General features: G+C 37.5%; 1 protein-coding gene across 2 annotated transcripts; it reads right to left on the bottom strand.

Annotated features, from left to right (window-relative positions):
- Positions 1–6,018: 6,018 nt before the first annotated feature.
- ENPP4 (ectonucleotide pyrophosphatase/phosphodiesterase 4) lies at positions 6,019–20,281 on the bottom strand. 2 transcript variants are annotated; one of them, XM_054569447.1, is made up of 5 exons: positions 20,089–20,281; positions 18,746–18,813; positions 12,013–12,871; positions 11,224–11,394; positions 6,019–9,244 (listed from the first exon to the last, which is right to left on the bottom strand). In XM_054569447.1, exons 3-5 carry the CDS (start codon positions 12,836–12,838, stop codon positions 8,880–8,882), a joined length of 1,362 nt encoding a protein of 453 aa, XP_054425422.1. In that variant the 5' UTR covers positions 12,839–12,871; positions 18,746–18,813; positions 20,089–20,281; the 3' UTR covers positions 6,019–8,879. The 2 variants fall into 2 exon arrangements, with proteins under 2 accessions (XP_054425422.1, XP_054425423.1); XM_054569448.1 differs by lacking the exon at positions 18,746–18,813.
- Between the last annotated feature and the right edge of the window lie 3,076 nt (positions 20,282–23,357).

Here is a 23,357-nt window from a genome sequence, read left to right as displayed (position 1 = left end):
GGGGAGGCTGTGCCACTGGACCCTGCAGGACACCTACTACATTAGGCCCTGCTACCGAGACACAGAGTCAAAGCAGCTCTATGTAATACATAGAAACACACACAGGGAGGCTGCCAAAATTAGGAGACAAAGAAATATGGCCCCAATGAAAGAACTGAACAAAACTCAAGAAAAAGAACTAAACAAAATGGAGATAAACAATCTATCAGATGCAGAGTTCAAAACACTTTATAACCATAAGGATACTCAAGAAACTCAGTGGGTATTTCAACAGCATAAAAAAGACCCAGGCAGAAATGAAAGCTATACTAATTGAAATAAAGAACAATTTATAGGGAATCAACAGCAGAGTGGATGAAGCCAAAAACCAAATCAATGATTTGGAACACGAAAGAAAAAGACATCCAATCAGTACAGCAAGATGAAAAAAGATTCCAAAAACTTGAAGATAGTGTAAGGAGCATCTGGGACAACTTCAAATGTTCCAACATTTGCATCATAGTGGTGCCAGAAGGAGACTAGAAAGAGCAAGATATTGGAAACCTACTTGAAAAAGTAACCAAAGGAAACTTCCCTAATTTGGTGAAGGAAATAGACATACAAGTCCAGAAAGCACAGAGAGTACCAAACAAAATGGATGCAAAGAGGATCACACCGAGACATATCATAATTAAAAAACAGCAATAGAAAAGCAAATAATTACCCACAAAGGAGTTCCCATTAGACTGTCAGCTGATTTCTCAAAAGATACTTTACAGGCTAGAAGGGATTGACAAGAAGTATTCAAAGTGATGAAAAGCAAGGACCTACAGCCTAGATTACTCTATCCAGCAAAGCTATCATTTAGAATGGAAGGGCAGATAAACTGCTTCCCAGACAAGGTAAAGCTAAAGGACTTCATCATCACCAAATCATTATTATATGAAATGGTGAAGGGACTTATTTAAGAAAAAGTAGATGATCAAAACTATGAACTTTAAAATGGCAATAAGTACATAACTATTAACAATTGAATCTGAAAAAACAAACTAAGCAAACAAGCAGAATGGAAACAGAATCATAGATATGGAGAACATTGGGCCAGTGGCCAGTGGGGATGGGGTCTGGGGGCATGGGAGAAAGGGTGCAGGGATTAAGAAGCACAAATTGGTAGTTACAGAAAAGGCAGAGGGATGTTAAGAGCAAGTAGAGTAAATGGAGTTGCCAAAGAAGTTATATGCATGGCCCCTGGGCATGAACGAATGGGAGGGCTGCCTGAGGGCGTGCAGGGTGCTGCGTTGGGAGGGGCAAAGGGGGAAAAACCAGAACAGCTGCAACAGCATAATCAATTTAAAAAATTAAAAATGCACTGTTACTTAACATTTTTATTGAAGTAAAACATACTCTGAAAGTGTACAAATTGTCAATGTGGCCAATTATCAATAAGTGAACAAATCCATGTAATTTCACTTTAGAAAGGAAACAGAATATGGAAAATTACCAGCCCTCCTCCAACTTCATGCCCGAAGGTAACACTATCCTGACTAGGAACACAATAGGATTTCCCCTATTTTAAAATTTTATCTAAATGGAATTATATAATATACATTCATTTATGTTTGGCTTGGTTTTCTCAAGACTATGTGAGATTCATCCAGTGGTTTATTTTCATTGCTTCATGAAATTATGAATATAACACAATTTATGTATTGTTTCGGGTATTTGGATCATATCCAATCTGATGTTACTATGAGTAATGTTGCTATGAGCATTCCTTTATGTGTATTTTGGTGCATATACGTATACATTTTTTGATGGATATAGTATATGAATCCACTATTTAACCTAGGGTTTTCCAAAAGCCGCATCTGAGACAAAGGCCTGTTATGCAGGCAATTTATCTTTGAAGTGATCCCAAGAAATGAAAGTGAGGGACAGGGAGTGAAGGAACGATGTAGAGAAAGCCTATACAAGCCCAAGTTAGAGAATGAGCCACTGTTATGAGTGCCAATTCCCACAGATCCTTCAGAGGAACCTTATCAAATGTATTTCATAACTGACTGCCTGAAGAATGGAAGAGGGAAGCAAAGCATTTTCCCATCAGCCTCCAACCCCACTGGTTGAGCAGTGCATGGATATTAACTCCAGTTACTCCTGGGTAGTTCATGCGTAAGTGCCAAATGAGTTCTCATTGGCACCCAGTGCCATAGTGTCTGGGACAGGAAGAAAGAGGCTAAGCTCTGTGAGGTTACTTCTGTGGGAAGTTGGCCTAAACCAGGATGAAACTGGAGTAAAGGGTGGGTTGAGTGAATTTGAGGTGGTATACAAGAGATGTATAATACACCCACATATGTATGGATTCTTCAGTTTAATAAAGGTCATCAACTCTGTTCATCTATTTGTCAACATCATACTGTTTTAATTATTATAACTTTATGATAGTGCTAGGTATCGTGTAGAATAATTCCTATCATTTTATTTTTACTTAAGATTTTTTTGACCCTTTACATTTCTACAAAACTGAGTTAGCTTATACAGTTCCATAAAAAATAAAACCCTGTGGGAATTGCCTAGATGCAATGATAAATTTGAGGAGAATTGCCACCTTTACAATATAGAATCTTCCAACCTGTAAAAATAGTCCATATAACCTTCTTTTACTTTGGTCTTTCTTAATTCTTCTCCTTGTTATAATTTCCTGTGCAAAAATTCTGCATGTGTTTTGTTAGACTTTTTCTTAGAGATTTCATGCTTGTTGATACCAATATAAATGATAACAAGTTTAAAATTTTCATTTTCTGTTTTCTGCTGATGTACAGAAATACTTGATTTTTATGTATTGATTGATCCAGCAATTTTGTTAAGTTCACTTTTAGTTTATCTGATTCCTTTAGATTTTCTATTATGCAATCATGTCACCTGTAGATATGACAGTTTTAGTATTTTTCAGTTCTTATATTATTTTTTTTCTTGCCTTACTGCACTTGCTAGGACCTCCAGTGCAATGTGAAATAGAGGTGATTAGAATGGACATCCTCACATTGTTTCTGGTTTTAGGGGGGAAAAAATTTAATATTTCATCATTAGTTCATTAGTTGTAGGTTTATGATATTTAAATATTAGAATTCAGTATGATATTAGCTGTAGATTTGTGGCATATAGATGGAGCATTATTTATGTGACTATATATATTTTTTATATATCTGCTTTTGTGTTAATTATCAGCTTTAAGTTCCCTTCTATTCCAAATTTAGTGAGTTGTTTTGTTCTGAATAATAAATAGGTAGTAAATTTTGCCAAATGATTTGTCTATATTTATTATCATGTTTTTCTTTTCTTTTCCCCTATTAATATGGGTAACATTGGTTGATTTTCAAATATCAAACTAATATTGTGCTCCTGGGATAAATTCTACTTGTTCATGTATATTTTCCTTTTGAAATACTGCTGAGTTCAATTAGATAATATTTTGTTAAGGAATTTTTATTCCTAGAAGTTGGCCTATGATTTTCTTTTAATTTCTTTGTCAGATTCTGGTAGCAGTGTTATACTGGCCTCATAAATCCAGGTAGGATATGTTTCTTTTTCTTCTGTTTTATGTAAAAGTTTGTGAAAATCATTTCTTCCAAGAGTGATAGGACTAATCGGTAAAACCATCTGGACTTGGAGTTTTCTTTGTGGGGATGTTTTTGATAAGAAATTAATTTTTGTGATAGATGTGATTATTAAAATTATCCACTTGATTTTGTATCAAGTTTGATAAGTTGTGCTTTTCAATAATTTGCCATTTTATCCAAACTGTTAAATTTATTGGCATTATATTCTCTTAATATCTTTTTGCTGTATACAGGTCTAGAGTGATAGCCCCTCTTTTATTGCTGATATTGCTAATTTCTGTTAGTTCCTTTTTTCTTCTTCATGAATTTTGTTAGAGGGTAGTCAATTTTGCTAATATTTTTTTAAATAATTGTATTCACTATCAGTCTTTTTTAAATTTGATTTATTATTTATTTTTAGAGAGAGGGGAAGGGAAGGAGAAGGAAAGGGAGAGAAACAGCAATGTGTGGTTGCCTCTCATGTGCGCCCTACTGGGGATGTGGCCCGCAACCCATGCATGCGCCCTGACTGGGAATCCAACTGGCTACCCTTTGCTTCACTGAGTGGATTGAGCCGCCGGACTGCGAAAATTGCACAATCTCTGCCATTTAATTGGAATGCTCAGTCTGTTACATTTAGCTATTGATGTAGTTGGATTTGATTTTCCATTTTCCCCCTCATTTGAGATTAGTCTGTAGTTTTATTTCTTTGGTGCTATTTTTATCAGGTTAGAGATCAATGTTATATTCACCTCAAAACTCATGTATTTCTTTTACTAAAACTCTAGTTTTATGACAATAATCAAATTTAATAAGCAATTATAACAATAATCAAATCTGATAAAGAGGCACTAAAAAAGATTATTAGTGTCATTTTGGCATGATTTTTTTTGTACAATAGTATATAACTCTCCCAAAGTTTAATACAGAAATTAGTTTTAGTTTTCTTTCTCTACTGAAATCAATTTTGTTAAATGTTTTTTCTTAGGAAATTATCCATTTAATCTGCATTTTCAAGTTATTTATGCCAAATCATATAAAGTAAGCTCTTATGATTTATGTGTGTTCTGCTCCTCTTTGTCTCTTTTACATTGTTCTCTCTCCTACTCCCCACCAAACCTTTTTTTTTTTTTTTTTTTTTTTTTTTTTTACTAACTTTTCAGCCTCTCAGCTGCCTCTTCCAGAATTCAGATTCCACTAAGGAACTCACTTTTATAGATTTCTTCCCTCTTCTGAATCTTGGTAATGTCGTGGTAATTCCTCATTGCGATAGCACGTATCTATTATAGTTTGTCCAGATTTCTAGACCTCAGCAAGAGGGTTGGTTTGAACGACATACTTTACCATTTTGCTGGAAACACAACTTCTGCATGTCTTTTTACACACATGCACAAAAGCCTTCACAGAAAGCTTGTGTAAAAAAACGTTCCCTCTCTGCCCCGACTGGTGTACCTCTTGCTTGGGCATCAATCCGCAAAAGATCCCCAGTGCGATTCCAGTCAGGGCACATGCCTGGGTTGTGGGCTCAGTCCCCAGCTGGGAGTGTGCGAGAGGCAACTGATCGATGTCTCTCTCTCACATCGATGTTTTAAATAAATTCTAAACAAACAAAACATTCACTCTCCTCAGTGGACAAGCCAACCAATGTATAAATCAATGCTAGGCTGTCTGGATCTGACCTATATGGAACCCTTTTATAAAAAGGTGTATCTGTATTATGGGGTTGTCTAGAATTATTTTGGGGTCAATTTCTATTGATCCTTTCCACCAGCTCTAGCTATGAAAGTGAAGTAATTTGTTAATTTTACCACTTTTTAAATGCTACCGAACTCTTCCAGAGTAAAGGAGGTGCCTTTTATTGTTTTTCACACAGTTCCTAATAGTGTTTACTCAGTGTAAGAGTAGGATATGAATTAATCACTGCTTTACCAGAGGAAACGTTGTTGAATTGACACTCATTTAGATATTAAATACTTATAGCTATGTGCAAAACTAGGTTTAAATACTATAATCCTCCCTTAACCCTGGTGTTTTCTAATCAGGTTTTTCAAACTTCTTCCTTTCTACTGTAATCCAGCAAAGTATAGTTCTGGGAGCGCTGCAAAATTTATATTGGCTTTCCTTCCAATAATGTCTTTATGCTGGATTGTATATTTATACACTGTTTTAAAGTTATACACTTAATCCTAGTTTAAAAAAATCTGTAATGACTGCTTATGTGGACTTTTGTAGTATTATTAAGTCATGTCAAAATCTGTCACAGTATGTATATTATGCAAGCTAACAAATTAAAAAAATCATCAATGATGTTGCATTCATATTTAGTAATGCGATAAAATGTGTTGATAGATTTTATTCCAAAAAACTTTAAAATCATAAACAAAGTCATGAACTATGAATTCAAACAATATAATCAAAATATGCTTTATTTTAACTTTAAGGCACTACATACACATTTTTAAAAGCACACTCATGTCATTTTATTTACACATTATTTTAAAAGTTGACAATAGACTATTTCCATCTCATCTTTGTCCTGCATTTGTAACTTTATGTATTCACAATGAAGTAAAACCCTCCAAATAAAATAAATTAAATGCAGTCACCCTTTAGGCTTACCAGATATTGGCTAGAGAAAGAGAAACCCAAGAACAATGTAAAGGCATTTATAATCCTTTAATATTCCAAAAATGTATCTTTAAATTCTTAGACCAAGCTTAATGGAACAATAACACAAAGCCTATAGTACAAAGCACTGAAATAATGACCAGAACTTGCACATGACAGGAGAACTGTCCTTGTTTTATAAGTAAATGTACTTATTTTTAATTCACTCACTGAATTAATAAAAAAAACACTTAACAAAAAGTTTTCCTATGACCTCTGTGTATTGTTGTCATAAGCAGTTAATGTCACAAACAGCCAAATACTTTCTACCACCCAGAAAACATAGCAGCATATTTGTCAATTGTTTAACAAAATCCACCAAAACCTTAATATAAAAGGCTAGTATTACTAAAAGATTTTCTCAGTGCATTAAAGGGTCAGTGGCTTTAACAGTGATCATGCTTTATAGGTAGAAATGAATTAACACAAAGTTCAATATAATTATATATAAACATCTCTTTGATTAAATTCTGTTCTTGTGCCATGAATACACACACACACACACACACACACACAATTTTAATTAAAGTTAATATTTTGAGAATAAAAGGCAAGACAAATAGGTGTCTTTTGTCCAAAGGTTAAGATACAGTCAGGGCATCCCTTCCTATTCTATCCTCTATAAAAACCTACGCACAGGCCAGATGCCACATAGAGATCTCTGAAACTCATAACCACCAATCAAGCTAATGCAGTCACTAAAGCCTAAATGATTCCAAGGACCAATCTCTCTTTATTCAAAGAGCGTGAAACGACCTGCTACTATTTTTAAAAATGTCCATGGATTTAAATGTGACTGTTCTATTCTTTGTTGTTGTTTTTTAATGAAAATTGAAGTAGAAAAGGAAATTTTCTATTATTTCATTCAGATCAACTACTAACCTTTAGGATAACTTTTATGTGAGGAAAAAAACACATCAGAGATAAAATTTTTCAAAAAGCAAGATTAATCCTATTGGTTTTATTTCATTTATTTATTATGCTCTTCTTAATACAGTTAACTTATGACCAATAACAGCATTAACTATTTATGCAGGATGTGGAAATGCTTTTCCAGAATCCCAAATACTATAGGCACTGAATACCAGGATCAGGAAATTAGCAGAGACCAATATATATTTGATGATTAGCACCACTGTTCTTAATCATCACAGATAATCAACATGTAACTGGGCTGTATGTTTCCTGTAGATTATTTTTCTGTCTGAAAAACAGTTGCCTAGTTTATTTTATATTGTCAAAACTTTAAAGATCACACTATTAATATCAATAGCTTGCCTCAGATCCTAATGAATGGTTCTTTAACCCAATTTTTCCTCTAATAGAGACAATGTAGCCTACCACAACTCAGTTTCTTCATCTTAATTTTGATTATTAAAAGGTACCACCTAGCACTCAAGCTAGGAAATGTTAGGGAGTGTTGAGAATTTCTTCTACCACTTAGCATAAGAATAATGTGAAAGAGCAAAAGATACTAAATTCCATTTTAAATATAAATTGTAAATACTCTATAGTCTAAGAGAGTAAGGCTTAAAAGTCCCAAAGGTTAATGTAAAAAAATCTCTCTTCCTTATTCTGACCCAATCAAAATGAGATCTGTAATGAGGTCATACATTTTTCTATAGCACTTGGATAACTCTGATGATAATAATCAACATGCAAAAGTTAAAAATGGTAAAAAAAAATTAATGAATTCTAAAAATTATGATTTTTAACTTGTGAGTTAGAAGAAGGTAAACAAGTATGAACTGCAAATATAACCTTTCCTGAGAGCTGTGTTCTATGGGAATGTGGAAGCCTACCTATGGTCAAGTCCATCTCTGAGGGCCTTCTATAAGTCACATAAACTGTGCACACCCAAACATGCTAACAGACTTGTGCACACACACAAATAACTTACACAAAGGTATTAAGCACAGAGAAATGCACTTTTCTCTATTTTCTTAATGTCTTAGTAGCAATAATCTTCAAAAGATAAAACTTTTGAGATTTCAGCTGCTTAAGTGTCTTAACAAAGACATAATGATGAAGACAGAGGCTTTGTACCACATTGTCTTCTTTAGTTTTTTATAATATTTTCTCTTAATATCTTCATATGCTTAATCTTTTCTGTCTGGTTAGCTGATTTTATTAACCGTTACAGAGAATTTCCTAAGTCAAGGGTTTACTTTGGATACAAACCCTCTTATAAAAATATAGGAAGCTTTTCCTCCCTGATGCACAAATTCCACTAATTACATAAAGATCCCATTGTTTCATTTAGAGATATAAAAATTTGTTAGAAAAGCATGCATACTAAATTTTAATATATTTTCATCTAAAGATGTGTCATATTTTCATTGAAAAAAAGAAAAAAGGCAGTGTTTTTCTTAAAAAATTTTCCTAATTAGAGAAATTGTGTTAGTTAATGATTTACTAGCAGTTTTTGCTATAGTTAGGTTTTGGTTTTTTTGTTTTGTTTTTTATTAGCTAATGCACCAAAAGAAAACACAAAGGAAAACAATAAAACAATAATTTTAACATGGTTGGTATAAATTCCTTGTCTTTCAAAATATCCTTTTTCATAGTTATAATACCTTGGGTGTATCCTTGGTTTTGTGACTACGCAAAGACACTTTGTATAAGCCCCAGCACAGGTCACTCAATTAAAGGATCATCATCATCTTCTTGTAGCTGAAGTCGGGAAAACGGCCGCGGTACAGATAGTCTATTCTGCGTGACTATGAAGAGGCACGTTAGAGTGGTTAAGACCAAGAGTGCACCAATAACAATCCCAATGGCTTCTGGGAGTTTAATGCACCACTGGTCAACCAGCAAACACTTAGTATGACCAAAGGTTCCATTATTGGGATGTGGTCTTAATCCCAGGATGTGGCACATCATTGGATAAATATCCACACTGTCAATTGTGCTGTATTTGTAGCCTTTGTGAAATGCAGGACCATGGGCTGCCAGAAATGGATGCATACTAGGCAAAGAATTGTCATAACCATGGTCACCTACTGAAAAAGAACAAAACAAGGTTAGTAAATAAGGTTAATCTTTCTATTACAAAATAACTTCTGCAAGACTAGTAAATATACTAGCCTTGCCAGTGTAATTACCATACATTAGAATTCTGATTAGTTGGACCAGATGGGGGCCAGAAATAAAATTTTCTATTTTTTTCAACTCAGCTATGCTCCCTTTTTTTATACACATACCCCTTTTTCTAGTCGGTCATGGCCTCGGGTTTTAAAACTATTTCTCAATCTTATTACTTATTTTTCAGTTCTAGCCCACCTATTTTACCTGTTAATCTCCAGCACTGTTTACAAAAGCCCACTGTAAACAGCATCAGTGATAAAAAAAAGAGTGGTCCAGCTGAAAGTCCTGAATAACTGGGGAGAGCAGGAGTGAATTAAAAGCAGTGAATGGTGAAGAAGTAAATCTGCAGACTTACCTATGTCAGCTGCTCCTGTGATAATATACTACTGGTTTATTGACAGTTAATGAACACTCAAGAACACCTGGAGAGCCTGGTCATTGCCAATGTCACAGATAGGGTTCTGGTACTACTGAATGCGAAGTCTACGCAGATGACTCCAACCCATATGTGGTGGTCTCTAATAGAACTCCAATACCAGATTCTCAAAATTTAGCTTTATTTAGCAAACATTGCCTTTTAATGTACACCACCTGCATTTAATACGCTCCCACCTTCATATGAAGTACAGGGACTGAGTGATGAGTATTCGGGTGTTTAATTATTCTTTAATTGTATATTTAATGTATTTCATAATAAAAATGCATATGACCAATATAATAAAAAGCAGAATATAGTACTATACATATATAGATATTATTATTCAATGCAAGTGTATGTAACAGAAAAAAAGATTAGAAGGGGGGAAAAACTCCCACAATTAACATTTATCTGTACCTCTTGTAGTGAGGGATTATGGGTATTTTTTGTTCTCTTTTCTAAATTTTTCTGTATTTTCCAAGTTTTCAACAATGGGTATATGACATAAATATAAATAATATGTAATTCCATTGACCCTTAGTCTTGTTTTTGCCTGATGCTTCTGAATTGCTATAGATCAGGGATCTGCAGATTATAGCTCCTGGCCAAATTCAGCCCTCCATCTGCTTTTGTAAACGAAATTTCATTGGAACACCCCATGTCAATTTATTTACACACACTGTCTATGGCTGCTTTCCCACTATAAAGGCAGAGCTGAGTAGTTGAGGCAGAGACCAGCTGGCCCACAAAGTCTAAAATATGTATTTACTACCTGGCCTTCTACAGAAAATGTCCTGATCCCTGTCATCGACTACAAAATCAGGGTTGGTTTTTTTTTTTTTAAGTATTCAAATTGAACGCAACATTAAATAAGCTTGTTTCGGGGAAGACTTATAATTCTCCCCTATACATTTACTCAATTTTAGAAGAGATTTTGATACATCTTATTTTGTTTACCCAGTAGATTTTTGGGTTTGTTTGTTTTTTTTACTTTCTCATCCTTGCCCAATGTTCTGAACAGCTGGATTCAGGTAAATGGTTTCATCACTGAGGAAAGACTTAGGGTTACTTGGACACATTATTTTTAACATAAAAAAATAAAGAGAAATTTGAACTAGTTAATCTCTCCCTGTTTACTTTGTTTCTTTACTTTCCTTGTATTTCTTTGTTTCCTTACTTCTCTTTCATTGTCTACTAATCAAGAGAAGCAATCTTGAAATTAACTGAAAGTAACTGCAGTTTGGTAAGAAAATAAAACTGCACCTTCACCTGTAAAGTCACCCAACCTTCTAATGTAAGGGTGAAATTGTGGTTACTATGAATTGCTATGAAATAAAAACCTGAAAATTGAATGAAGTCTTCACAACTATCTAGTTGAAAACTGAACTAATTATACTGTATCAGCATCTCTAAATCAAAGTACTTTGTTAGGAGAACAATGTTAATGCATGAGAGATATCCTACATTAATACTTACATTTTGGTGATGATTTATTTAGCACAATTGTCCAGCCTTCATCAGCAACCAAAATAACAGGCTGGATTCGATCATTATGCTGGTAATGAAACCTGGCAGGAATGTCTTCTTTGAGATAAACATTCATGTGAGAGCTACAGTTTTTTAGTTTGTTATAAACCTCTGTTCTATCTGAAGTAAAAGGAAATAGTAAAGGAAAAAAGTCATGGTTAACATATAAGGAAAAGATACCTCTACCTAGAATAAATGGAAAAAATACAGAGCAATATCATCTACCAAGTCACTTTTAATTCTTATAAAACAGATCAATAATAACCATGTGACAGTGTTAATAAGCATGCATGCACAACATACACACACTTTTTTCAAAATTTTCACATAACTCTTTTTCATTTTGTTATTATTCCTGGTGGACTTTTTAATATGAAGAGGATAATTTTCACATCTAGCTTCCTAAGTACATATTAACTATTTTCACATTACTACTAATCACTAATTTTAAGATCAGTAAACAAAAGTTATATCTCACTTCAAAATTCAAGGTCTTTTTAAGGGTAAAAATCCTTTTTTTGTTTGTGTGAATAATTATAAAATATATCAAAAAGCAAAGAAATAATCATTCTGAACCTAAACCTTCAGCAAATTGCTTAAAAACTTGTAGAGGAAAAACATAGAGTCACACTCTTCCGAACATATGGTCTTGAATTGCCTGAGTTTTGTTCTTTTACAAAACCTTGCCCCTCAATCCACTGCCCCATTAAAATATCCTTTGGCTAAAAGTTGACTTACTTATTTTGGGAAGTATTGCAGCAACTGGTGACATATCTATAAGAGTGTAGTCTGAGTGACTGATGCAGAGGTCCAAGTTTATCAGTTTGTCCTTAGAACACTGGGTCATCCCATGATCACTTGTAATGATCACATTAAGATTTTCCCACAATCCTAACATCTTGAGTTTGTAGACTAAGTCACCAATAAGGTCATCTATTTCTTTCAACACTCTGCTCATGTTTCCTTTATCTTCTGGTCCATATTTATGTCCACTTGCATCTGGTTCTTCCCAATAGAGCGTTGCAAAAGTAACTGGTGGATTAGAATTGCTCAGCCACGTGGTAATATTATTTAGTCTCTCCTGAAATGACACCGAGGAGCTATAATTCATATAATAGGAAGGTGTGGTATTGTGAATGGGTATGTCAGTACCAGGCCACATAGCGGCAGCACTTGATCTGTTTTCTTGAAGCTCATTAGTCACCCAGATAGGTACTGCCTCATTCCACCAGAAAGGATCCCTGTCATTCAAGTCAGAAAAATGTTTCTTTGTGATTACATCATACATGGTATTAGCTACAATGCCATGGCTTTCTTCATACAAGCCTGTCACAATACTGTAGTGGTTTGGAAATGTTTTTGTGATGAAAACATTTTTAACATGTTCTACCAAGACACCTTCTTTGATAAAATTCTGAAGATGAGGAAATTCATAGTTCTGCAGGTAGTCAGCTCTGAAGCCATCAAAGGACACCAGTAGTAACTTCGGTGGCAAACTAAAGGAAGAGTTACCTCTACAAGAAGTTATAAGTCCAGAAAATAAAAGTATTACTAATAACTTCATATTGAATGTGTTGAAGGAGAGCAGTCAGGGTTCCTAAAACATAAACACACAATGCATGAGTAATAATGCTATTTGGTTTGGATTAGGTTTCAAAATTCTAGCCATCAGGAGAAGAGAACCAACATTTACAAACATCTTCTACATCAGCTTTACCTCTATCAACTTAAAAAATAACATCATTTGTTGAAAGACAACTGAATAAAGCTAAAATTGGAAAAACTAAACATTGCCTTTACTTGTCCAGTTTCCTCCTTATGTATGCCCTGCCCCAATCTTCATGCTCTGAAGGGGAAATGGGCCATTCTTATACTCCATGTAATACTTGTGTTTGGCAACCTTGCCTGTCCGCAATCAGAAATTTAGAAATTATCCTAAAAGTTTAATGAAAACAGATAAAGAAACAAAAACTATCCATTTTCACAAAATGGTAATAATGCTGAGCTTTCAGAGGCTCCAGGGAGGGAGACCATTTTTCTAGTATAATGACTAACAAAGATGGTAGAAATTCTACCTTGTTGACTCACCACCAGTTCTTGTTGAAAAATATTGGTATATAAAAGGAGAATAAGAAATAAATATTATATGAGAGAAAGGTCCCACCTCAATCTGTACCTACCCAATAGTCACATGAGGCTGACAGACAAAGCCTACAGGGACTTGGATGCCACAGTAACTTCAGAAGAAATCCAACAGCTGTTGAAATGAATTTCGTCACCACACCCTCTCAGACTTCCCTTTAACTGTCAAAGACATAACTATTCTACCTAATACCCCCGGCTCAGAGTTCTCCCTGATTTTTCATTCTTTTTTAACAATCCACGAATTATAAAGGGCTTTCCCCTAAAACATCTTGCTGCCCTCAGACTCTATTTTCTTTGGGCCCTAAGATAAAATGAAACATGATTTAGGTAGAATGCTTCACTGTAGATGAGCAGGCTACCTCTTCCATCTTAACAAGACAGAAGGAGCAAAGGAGTGGTGAGCTAACAGGTTTGGGAGCTGGAGGTGAAGGGAGTTGCAGTCTCTCTGAGTCACAAGAGGTAGGGTCATTCATAGAGAGGGCGTAGGGTGGTAGAAGGGTCGGAGGCTTGAGGAACACAGAGAAATGGCCAATGTGGAGACTGGGAGAGTACAAGGAACCAGTGGTCAATGTTGACAGCAGGTGCCATGAATTTTTAGAGTAACACTGTTGACTGGTTTTCTCTAGCAATTCCCTGGCTCAGGAATGAACAAAACAGGTGGCTGAACACACCTGGGGCTTGAGATTCTGCCCGAAACTGAAGTATAGTGAAGGAAGCTAAAGTTGATACTAATCTGAAGAATGGCATTTGGGCAGCAGCATTTAAACTGAAATTAATACAGTTGCAAGTAGAGAGGTTTGGAGACGAGAGGTTCTGATGAAGTAAAAGAATAGGTGTTTTAAAAGTACCTCTCAGTGAGAATTGCTAGGATGTGGGGTTGTGGTCAGAGTGAGGTGAATGAATTCATTCTGTCAGAGTAAGAAGACTCGGGTATGGCTGTGGGATTATGTGCCTGGGGGTCCCAGGCATAAACAGCCAGGAGCCTGATAACAGGATGATTAAGTTCACAAGTCATTTATTGTGTGTTGTTTTTTCTCCCAGCTATCTGCAATTACTCGAAGGCAGAGACTTTTTTTCAAACATGCTACCTATATGATCTGTATATGTAGTCATTCAAATACTGATTGAAGCTGCGACCCTCTAAAAACCAGGGAATTAAGATTTTGGAGATCAAAGGCATACAGAATCATGTTGGTGAAGATCTTTGGGTCTGGGAAATCTCCAGCATTTTAGTGTGAGACGCACTGTCTTCTGTGTGGTGCATGGATCATCTGTTGCTGGTGCCACCCAAGAAACCCAAACCAGTATAGAATAATAAAAACCACCTCTCCAAAGAAGAGAGTAACAATTCTAAACACAAGAGACATACTTCACACAGATCTTTCAGCAGTACCACACATCTGAGCAATTTCAGCTATCAAGAATCTAGATAGCAGTACTTCCCTTTTTATTCAGGATTTGGTGCCCGCGAGCCTAGTGTTTATGCATAACTCATCTCTTTTGGACACTGCCAACTGGGATCAGACAGCAACATCCCGTAGGCTGCTGCCTTAGGCTCCAGAGATTTTAGAACTTTTGTGTGGAGGGTAGACAGGCTTCCATGAAAGCTTGGATTGAACAGATTTCCTAGCTTCTCTCTTGAATATAGCTACTTTCCCATACCAAAATACCAAAACACTCATGCCTGTTTCCACTAACAGAGTAGACTAAAACAGCAAAGAAGTGGCACAGTATCTTAGAGATACTCATAAATCTATTTTTGAAAGTTCTTCATTCAATGCCCTGGCTCTTTCCCCCAGTCACCATTCTCCTTTCCCAACTAATCCCACGGCACAAACTGTTCTGCTGTCAAGTCAAATCTGATTTATGTCAAGCTGAATACATTTTCCTGATTCCCTACTACCTTAAAACAGCTCACCATTCTCTCAGTCACACAGAGATGTCCTGAGTATACCATCAGTTGCCAGCCTAATCGACTCTATTTTCGTATCATCTATCACAGCAGTGATTTTCAACCTTTTTCGTCTCATTGCACACATACTAATTATTAAAATTCTGCAGCACATCAAAAATATATTTTTCCCAATCTGACAAAAAATAGGTATAATAATTCAACACAACAATAGCCGTCTCGTGTGAATTATTTATTCACACGAGACGGCTATTGTTGTGTTGGCTGTTGTCATTTTTTATTAGACAATTTAAGGGAAAAGAGGTCAGTGACCCTGACTAAATAATCAGGTATTGCATGTTTTAAAAATCCTTGTGGACGCCGGTTGATAATCACTGTACTTCAATAGAGCAGACACACAAATCATTGCGTGTACCTTGCTGAAAGTACAGCTGTCCTGTCTCCATGACTAGAAAACTGTGATCCAGTCAGTCTAGGGTCAAGGCCAGGAACCTGCATTCTTAATAGCTATCCATTCTTTTCCATCCCCATTGCTGGCCTACTTCTTAAAGTCCTCAATGTTTCCTGTCCAGAACACTTCTGCCTTCCTTCCTCAATCACCTTCCTTCCTCAATCACCTTCTCCTTTCTCACCCAGCGTCTGCTCCCAACTTATGGTCATCTTTCTGGGCATAGATCTGTTCATGACAGTCCCCTAATTAAAAAAAAATGTCCAAAGTGTCCCCTGCTATACAAAAAGTCCGAAGACCTCAGCCTGGCATTCAAACCCCTCTATTATTCAGGCCCAGACCACGTACAAATTACGATAAAACAGTTACAGAAATAATTGCCAACCTTAATTTCCATTTACCATACTTCATTGTCACAATCTGTCTGAAATGTATTTCAAAGACATGTAAAGACATATTCATTTATCTAAGTGACCTACAGGTGACCTATAACTGCTGTCTCTAACCATCATAGTGGGTGCGAAGTGGTATCTCATTGTAGTTTTGATTTGCATTTCCCCTGACGACTAATGATGTTGAACATCTCTGCTTATTTGTCATCTGTATATCTTCAGAGAAGTGTTTTCTAGAATTCTTTCCTCATATTTTAATTGGCTTATTTGACTTGTTATTATTGAATTGTTACAGTTTTTTACATATTTTAGATACAAATTTCTTATCAAATATATGATTTGCAAATATTTTCTTTCATTCTGTGGATTTTCTTTTTTCTTCATGGTATCCTCTGAAACACAAAAGCATTTAATTTCAATGAAGTTAATTTTTTTTTGTAACTTGTGTTTTTGTTGCTGTGTCTAAAAAGACTTTGCATAACCTTTTGTGACAGCGTGGTTGGAACTGGAGACTGCAATGCTAAGTGAAATAAGCCAGTCAGTGAAAGAAAATTACCATATGATCCCACATATAAGAGGAATCTAATGAGCAAAATAAACTAATGAGCAAAATAGAACCAAACACATGAAACTATGGAACAGGCTGCCAGCTGCCAGAGGAAAGGGTGGGGAGATAACAGAGGAAAGAAGGGGAAGGGACTAGTTAAAGAACATGTATGAATGACCCATAGACATGGACAACAGTGTAGGGATTGACTGTGGGAGCAGGGAGTGGGCTGAGTAGAGGAAGGCAATGGGGAAAAATTGGGACAACTGTAATAGAATAATAATAATAATTTAAAAAGATAATAACATATGTTGGGAAGAATACAGAGAAACTGGAACTTTTATATACTGCTAGTAAAAATGTAAAATGGTGCAACCACTTAGAAAACATTTTACATTTTGACAGTTCTTCAAAATAAACAGTTACCACATGACCCAGTAATTCTACTATTAGGCACAAGCCCAAGAGAAATTAAAACATTATGTCCGCACTGAAACTTGCACACAAATACTCACAGCAGCATTATTCCTAAGAACCAAGAAGCAGAAACAATTCAAATGTCCATCAAGTGATAAATGGATAAGCAAAATGTGGTATATAGCACACAATGGAAATATTACTTGGCAATAAAAAGGAATGAAGTACTAATATATGCTACAACTTGGCTAAACCTTGAAACCTCGCTAAGTGAAAGGAGGCAGTCACAAAAGATCACTGATTGTATCACTTCATTTAGATAACATGCCTAAAACAGAAAAAACTATTGAAGTGTAAAGGACATTAGTAGATGCCTTGAGCACAGGGTTGGGGAGAAATGAGGAACAAATGCCAATGGGTAGAAGGTTCTTTCTGGGTGATAAAAATGTTCTCAAATTGGCTGTGGTGATTTTGCACAATTCTGTAATATTTTACACTTTAAATGAATGAATTGCATAGTGTGTGAATTATATCTCAATAAGACAATTACATATATAAAGAGTACAAGAAAATGAAGTTGTAATCTTAAAAGCATCTGAAAATGCCCTGCCACAAAACAGGAACTATTTTTGAAGTCTCATTTTGCCTAAAAAATTATGTGAAATTTGTAATTCATAATACTGACTTGGGTGTTTTAATGTGAAAATATTTTACACCACTTCCTGTGTGCAAAACAACAAAAACCAGCATCTGCCTCTCTCTCTCATAAAATACCTATGAATCAAAATCTTTCCCCGAATTTTGAGTGAAAAGGATGCTCAACATGCATGGGCTGTTTATTCTAAGATCAGTAATCCCTTAATACATTGCTAGGATCTGAGTGCCCCAGACCTTGTCCCCAGGATTAGAAGCACAGACAACGTGGAAAGATTATAGGCTCTGAAAAATCAAGGATCCCAGAATTAGCAGATGGGCAGTCTTAGGCAAAGCTAACTTCTCCCAGCTTCCGTTTCTGTGTGTATAAAATGGGTATGCATAAAGTGGTATAGAACAGACCCGCAAATTTAGTTTCCCTTTATCTATTCTAGTTACAAAGCTTTTATGTTGCAAAAAAGTGGGCACTGTGACAAGCAGATGATATTACTGTGCAACTATAAAATAACTAAAAATAATTTAGTCTAATCCCTTTTTACATATGATGAAGTTGAAGGTCAGTGGTTGCCCAAGCTCAGAAGACAATTAGTAGCTTTATTGTGCCCTTAGGAATTCCATGTCCTCAACAAGTTTATGAGTTTAGTAACAAACAGCAAATTAACAAGCCTAGTAATAATCTCCAAACTGTTTCACTCTAACAGGGCATGTTAAAATATAAAGAAAACACCAGCTAGTTCTCAAGTAGTTTTCAAGGTATGAAAATCACTAGTTGTTATATTAGAAAACATTGGGAGACATTCTGTAATTTTGCAAACAAAAGAAATATTGAAGGAAAAAGAAAGCAGACTCATCTGGACTACATCTAAATATCCCCAACAGTAACCAGAAGTCATAGGTAGCCTTCTTCAATTGAGGGCACAAAACACACTCTACCTCACCTGGGACACCTTTCTTACCTGGACAGAATGGATGTCAGGCAATTCTCACTGGCATTCTTAGCCCATGTGAAGTTGGGAGAATGTAACTGTTACAGGATGTGGTAAAAGATATTTGTCACCATTAGTATGCCATCGGCTCCACAATACAAAAGCTATACTCTAAGCACTTCACAAGTATTGTTTGTAATGAAACCCTTACACAGCTTTAAAGTCTATGCACACAGATAACATGAGTGGTTTCCTTTAGATTATTATTAGTTATTATTTTAATATACTAAGAGAAAAACATTAACTACTCGCTAAAAGACTTTCTCAGTCTCTTTCAGGATTCTAAATCATTCGCCAGTTTTCCAGAGCACAAAAAATTGTCTACTTCAAAACAGCTACAGTCACGTTACTTTCTACGTAATAGAAGACGCCCCATTAATTCCTTGCGTTTTCATCAAAATTTCTCCCAAATATTTTGTAGCTAATTTAAAAGGAAGGAGGAGATATTTTATTTATATTAAACTTCCTGGAACAACCTCTGGGAAGAGGAAGAAAGAAAAGAAAATCATGATATTAAAATAATTAGGTGACTTCCTATACAGTATCGTACTTGGCAAGATTTTCAGCTTAGGCCCAACAAGTGACCCGGTGATTCAGCAAAACCCTGCTGGGGTCAGCCTGGTACAACCGTGAGTCCGCCTGTCACTGGCTGGGCAGTCCCTTCCCCGAGCCGGCCGGCCCTCCGCCGTGCGACGGAATCCCATCATCTCGCAGGGCTGCTCGGCCCAGAAAAGCAGCATTGTTTGTAAAGTGCTTAGCAAACAGTTGTCTGGCCTATAAAAAAAGCTCTTAGATATTACTTTTATCGCCTGGTTTTGTCGGAAATTAGTCTTTAAATTGGATTATGGAATTACCATAGCCTCGAATCTAGTATTCAGACAGGTGCATGTCGATACCTTTTACAGTATTTCTTTAAAAGCAAACGCCTGCCGGCCTGTCTGCCCTCATTTTCACCTTCGTCCTCCTTGGCCCCTCCACGGGCCTTCGGCCAACTTCCCTCTCGTCACCCTTCACACTACAGCCTTTCCCCAACCCCACCCACCTGCTAATTGTCTTTCTGCTCCCCATACTGCCCCGCCTCCTCCGCCTCCACTAGCTGCGTCCCCTCGCGGACGTCCCCGCCAGAGTCCCTGGACGTGTGGGCGGGGGTTGGAGATGGCCGGGGGTTGCGGGGGGCAGTCGTGAGCCGGGGTCGGGAGGGGGTCGAAGAGAAGCGGGTTGCTTCTCATCACCTGTACTTTTAAAGCCCCTAGTGGACTGACATGGGGTGGCGTTTCCCTCCAGAACGCTGGGCGAGGTTGGCTGACACTCACCCGCCACCGCAGCCTCTTTCCAGGGCGCGCAGCCGGCGCTCGCGGGTCCAGGGGGCGAGGGAGACTTGAAGGGACAGGGGCGCCGCGCCGCGCTTCCTGAGGCGCCTGCGCAATAACGGGCGCCCCCACAGCGGTTGACAATCCCAACCTCCCGGAATCTGCTCTCCTTGGGGCGCTTCAGAGAGTGCGCAACTGCCCCGAGGACGACTGAGGAACAGGCTTTGAGCGGGAGGGGACTCGGCGGGCCGTGGAGTCTGAGACGTGTCCTCGGATTGGATGCTGGAGCCGCCTAAAATGTAACTCCCTTTCCGATTGGTTAGGTTCAGGTACAACCTGGTGACAGCTGCTTTGTTGGAGTTCAACGGGACTTAAGAGATTCGTTTCTCTCTTTTACCAGGCCCCTTTCATATCATCCTAGGGCTGAGTGCCCTTGAGGGGACGTGAAACAAAGTGAGTCCCAAAAAGGCCCTGGCTATTGCCTGGTCCATGCCTACTGCCACGCCCGTTTTTTTCCCTAGTTAATGTGCACCCTGCGGTTAGGTGTTCCCAGGAAAAAATGACTTTGGCTGCACCACGGCTAGCACAAATCTAGAGCAGCTTCAGCCAGTCCCAGGGAGCTGGAATAAATACAGTGTGGTTCCACCACAGAATTATTTGTCTGTCATACTATACAGGTGAGCACCTTGACACGCAAAGTTGAGTAGTATGAAGTTCTCGAGCAAAGTTACAAGAAGCATAGAAACACAGTCCCTACAGTAAGGAAGTAGTAGTCATGGGTACCAGCAAAGAAAAGGGCACTTCTTTTGACAGATGCGTGGGGGATTGTGCTCATCCTTTTAACTGGAAACTTAGTCACTGTAACTTTAAGCTTACTAGTAGAAAGAGAGATTACCAAACAGAAGTAAATTTATTTGTTAACACTTTGGTTACCCAGGTACACTTGGCATAGAGCAGATAGAATCGTTTTTCTTTGTATCTGCAGAGCCAAACACAGAATCTAGCATAGAAAAAGTACTTACTAAATGATTATTGAATTTAATGGACTATTTTAAGGTGCTCAGGATTTATTATCCCCACTGTTAAAATGCAAGCTCCAAGAAGATGTTTTCTTTCTTATTCATTACTGTAGCTCCAGCAGGTGCTTAAAAATGTAGAATTAAATGAATTAAGAATATTAGTCATATTCCTGCCCGGGTAGCTCAGGCAGTTAGAGCATCAGCCTGATATGCCAAGGTTGCGAGTTGGATGTCTGGTCAGGGCCCATATAAGAAACGAGCAATAAATGCATAAATAAGTAGAATGACATGTTGATCTTTCTCTCCCCCCACTTCTCCCTCTTCCTTCTTCTTCATCACCCTGTGTGTTCATGCATTCTCTCCATCGTGACCATGCAGGCCTCGTAGCCTGTATGGACTCTAAACACAGGCTCCAGGTGGGAGCCTGGGTACAGCAGTGCAGCCAGGACCATCCTTAGCCTACCTGTATGGGAACTAAGACCACTCAGCAGCCACATGTGGGTTTTAAAGGACTAAGCTTTAATATGAAACAGAAACCCTGGACACTGGCCTTTGTTTTGACCTTGCTGGAGACACAGTTGGACTTTTTTCGTGGCAATCCAAACAGAGATGGGATACAGGGAAAACCATCTATTTCCACCTGAATAAATCTTGCCACATCACAATCTCCTGCACATGGGTCTGTGAAATGCTTTTCTTGCAATCCTGTGATAGAGCTATTTGCACCAGCAACAGGAGCAATAGTCTAAATCCATCATTTATAAATGAATGTTATGCCACAGAGCAAATTAACTTGGCTAAATTTACAAAACCAAAGTACAACTAGAGTCTTTGCCTTCATCGCCAATGTCAGGTTGCCAAGCAGCATGTTAGATAGGGGCAGTTTCCCAGCCCCCAGCCCCTCAACCCTCACCGTACCCCTTTATCTAGACTCAAGATTTAGCATTTACTCTTTAGCATAAACTATTTTAAAATTTTTATCCTGTTTTCAAAATCAAAGACAGCTCGTTATGCCATTATTTCTCTTTTAAACTCCCAAGTATACTGTCAGGAATGGGCCAAAAGAAGTTACAGGAAAAAAGTCCAAGGGTAAGAGCCACACCCTGCCCAATTCCTGTCCACTTCTCGGGAAAAAGAATTCCTGTCCACTGCTCAGCTCTGATTAAGCAACAAAACCGAAACTAGTAAGCTGAATTTGAAATCATTGTATTTTAAGTTTCACTTTTTAATATACATTAGATGTTAATTAGATGCAAAAACATAATATAGTTTTTATCTTAAATATAAGTGGGGGAGTGTTACCAAACCCAACCAGTGGTGGGGGAGGGGGGTCCTATGGCTCACTGCCTACCTGGCAAATCTCCAAAGACAACAGTTCAGTGGAAAAGAAAGTAATCTTTTATGTAACAATCTAACAAAAATAAGGAGAAAGAAAAAGTCAGACTATGACATCAAAAATAGCTTTTTAAATATTTGTTATTACAATTACTACATAGGTTCAAGAACTGAAAAGAACAAAAATCTGCTTACAGTACTGACTATTATCACCAAGGTCTTTAGAAATAATAGCAGGTTTTTGCCTGAAAGTCCATCTCCTCTAAGACATCCAAAGAAAAATCACCCTGTCATCCTCTGTCAGCTCGGTTCGAGGTTGCACCAGGAACTTTTCTTCCCACCCAAGAGTATCATAAACGTAGGTGGCTTAGCTGGTCTCCAGTTGCTGTTCCGGTCCAGGCATGTTTCAGAGTCTGTGCCTCCTGACCTCCACTCACAGGCCCACCCAGGCCACCAATGGCAGGCCATGCAGTAACCCTTGACGTGCCTCCCACCGCGGGAGGAGAAAGAACGAACTGACTTTATGTTTTCCAGCATGCTCCATTTAAAAGTCCTCCCTGGAATCCCATGTGCACAGAAAGCCTTTGGGAGTATCCCGTTTTCTAACAATGAAGGCCAGTGTCAGCCATGTTTGCCTTTGCCCCCCTTCTGGCTGCCATGTTCAGCAAGGGGACGTTCTCCAGCCACACATGCTCTGTATAAGCTCCCTACTTCGGCAGCCCCGCCCTTCACAGGGAGAGCAAGCAGCTTCTAATCTTCAGTTTTGCCTTGGGGTTTCCTCCCTGCCCCCTGCCTTCTCTTGCCTATTGGGCCTGACCTCTTTTTTACAGGAGGACCTTAGAAATCATAGTACTTTAGTGATCTTGAAAGTTTATTTAACTAAAACACTTCACTCACTACATTTTCAGCAAGGTTGCA

Source organism: Pteronotus mesoamericanus, unplaced genomic scaffold (genome assembly GCF_021234165.1).
Source record: "Pteronotus mesoamericanus isolate MK-2021 breed Mesoamerican mustached bat unplaced genomic scaffold, CSHL_Meso_final contig_20, whole genome shotgun sequence".
Taxonomy (NCBI): domain Eukaryota; kingdom Metazoa; phylum Chordata; class Mammalia; order Chiroptera; family Mormoopidae; genus Pteronotus; species Pteronotus mesoamericanus.
Note: the sequence above shows the minus strand (reverse complement) of the source record. Positions and strands in the feature narration are given on the sequence as shown.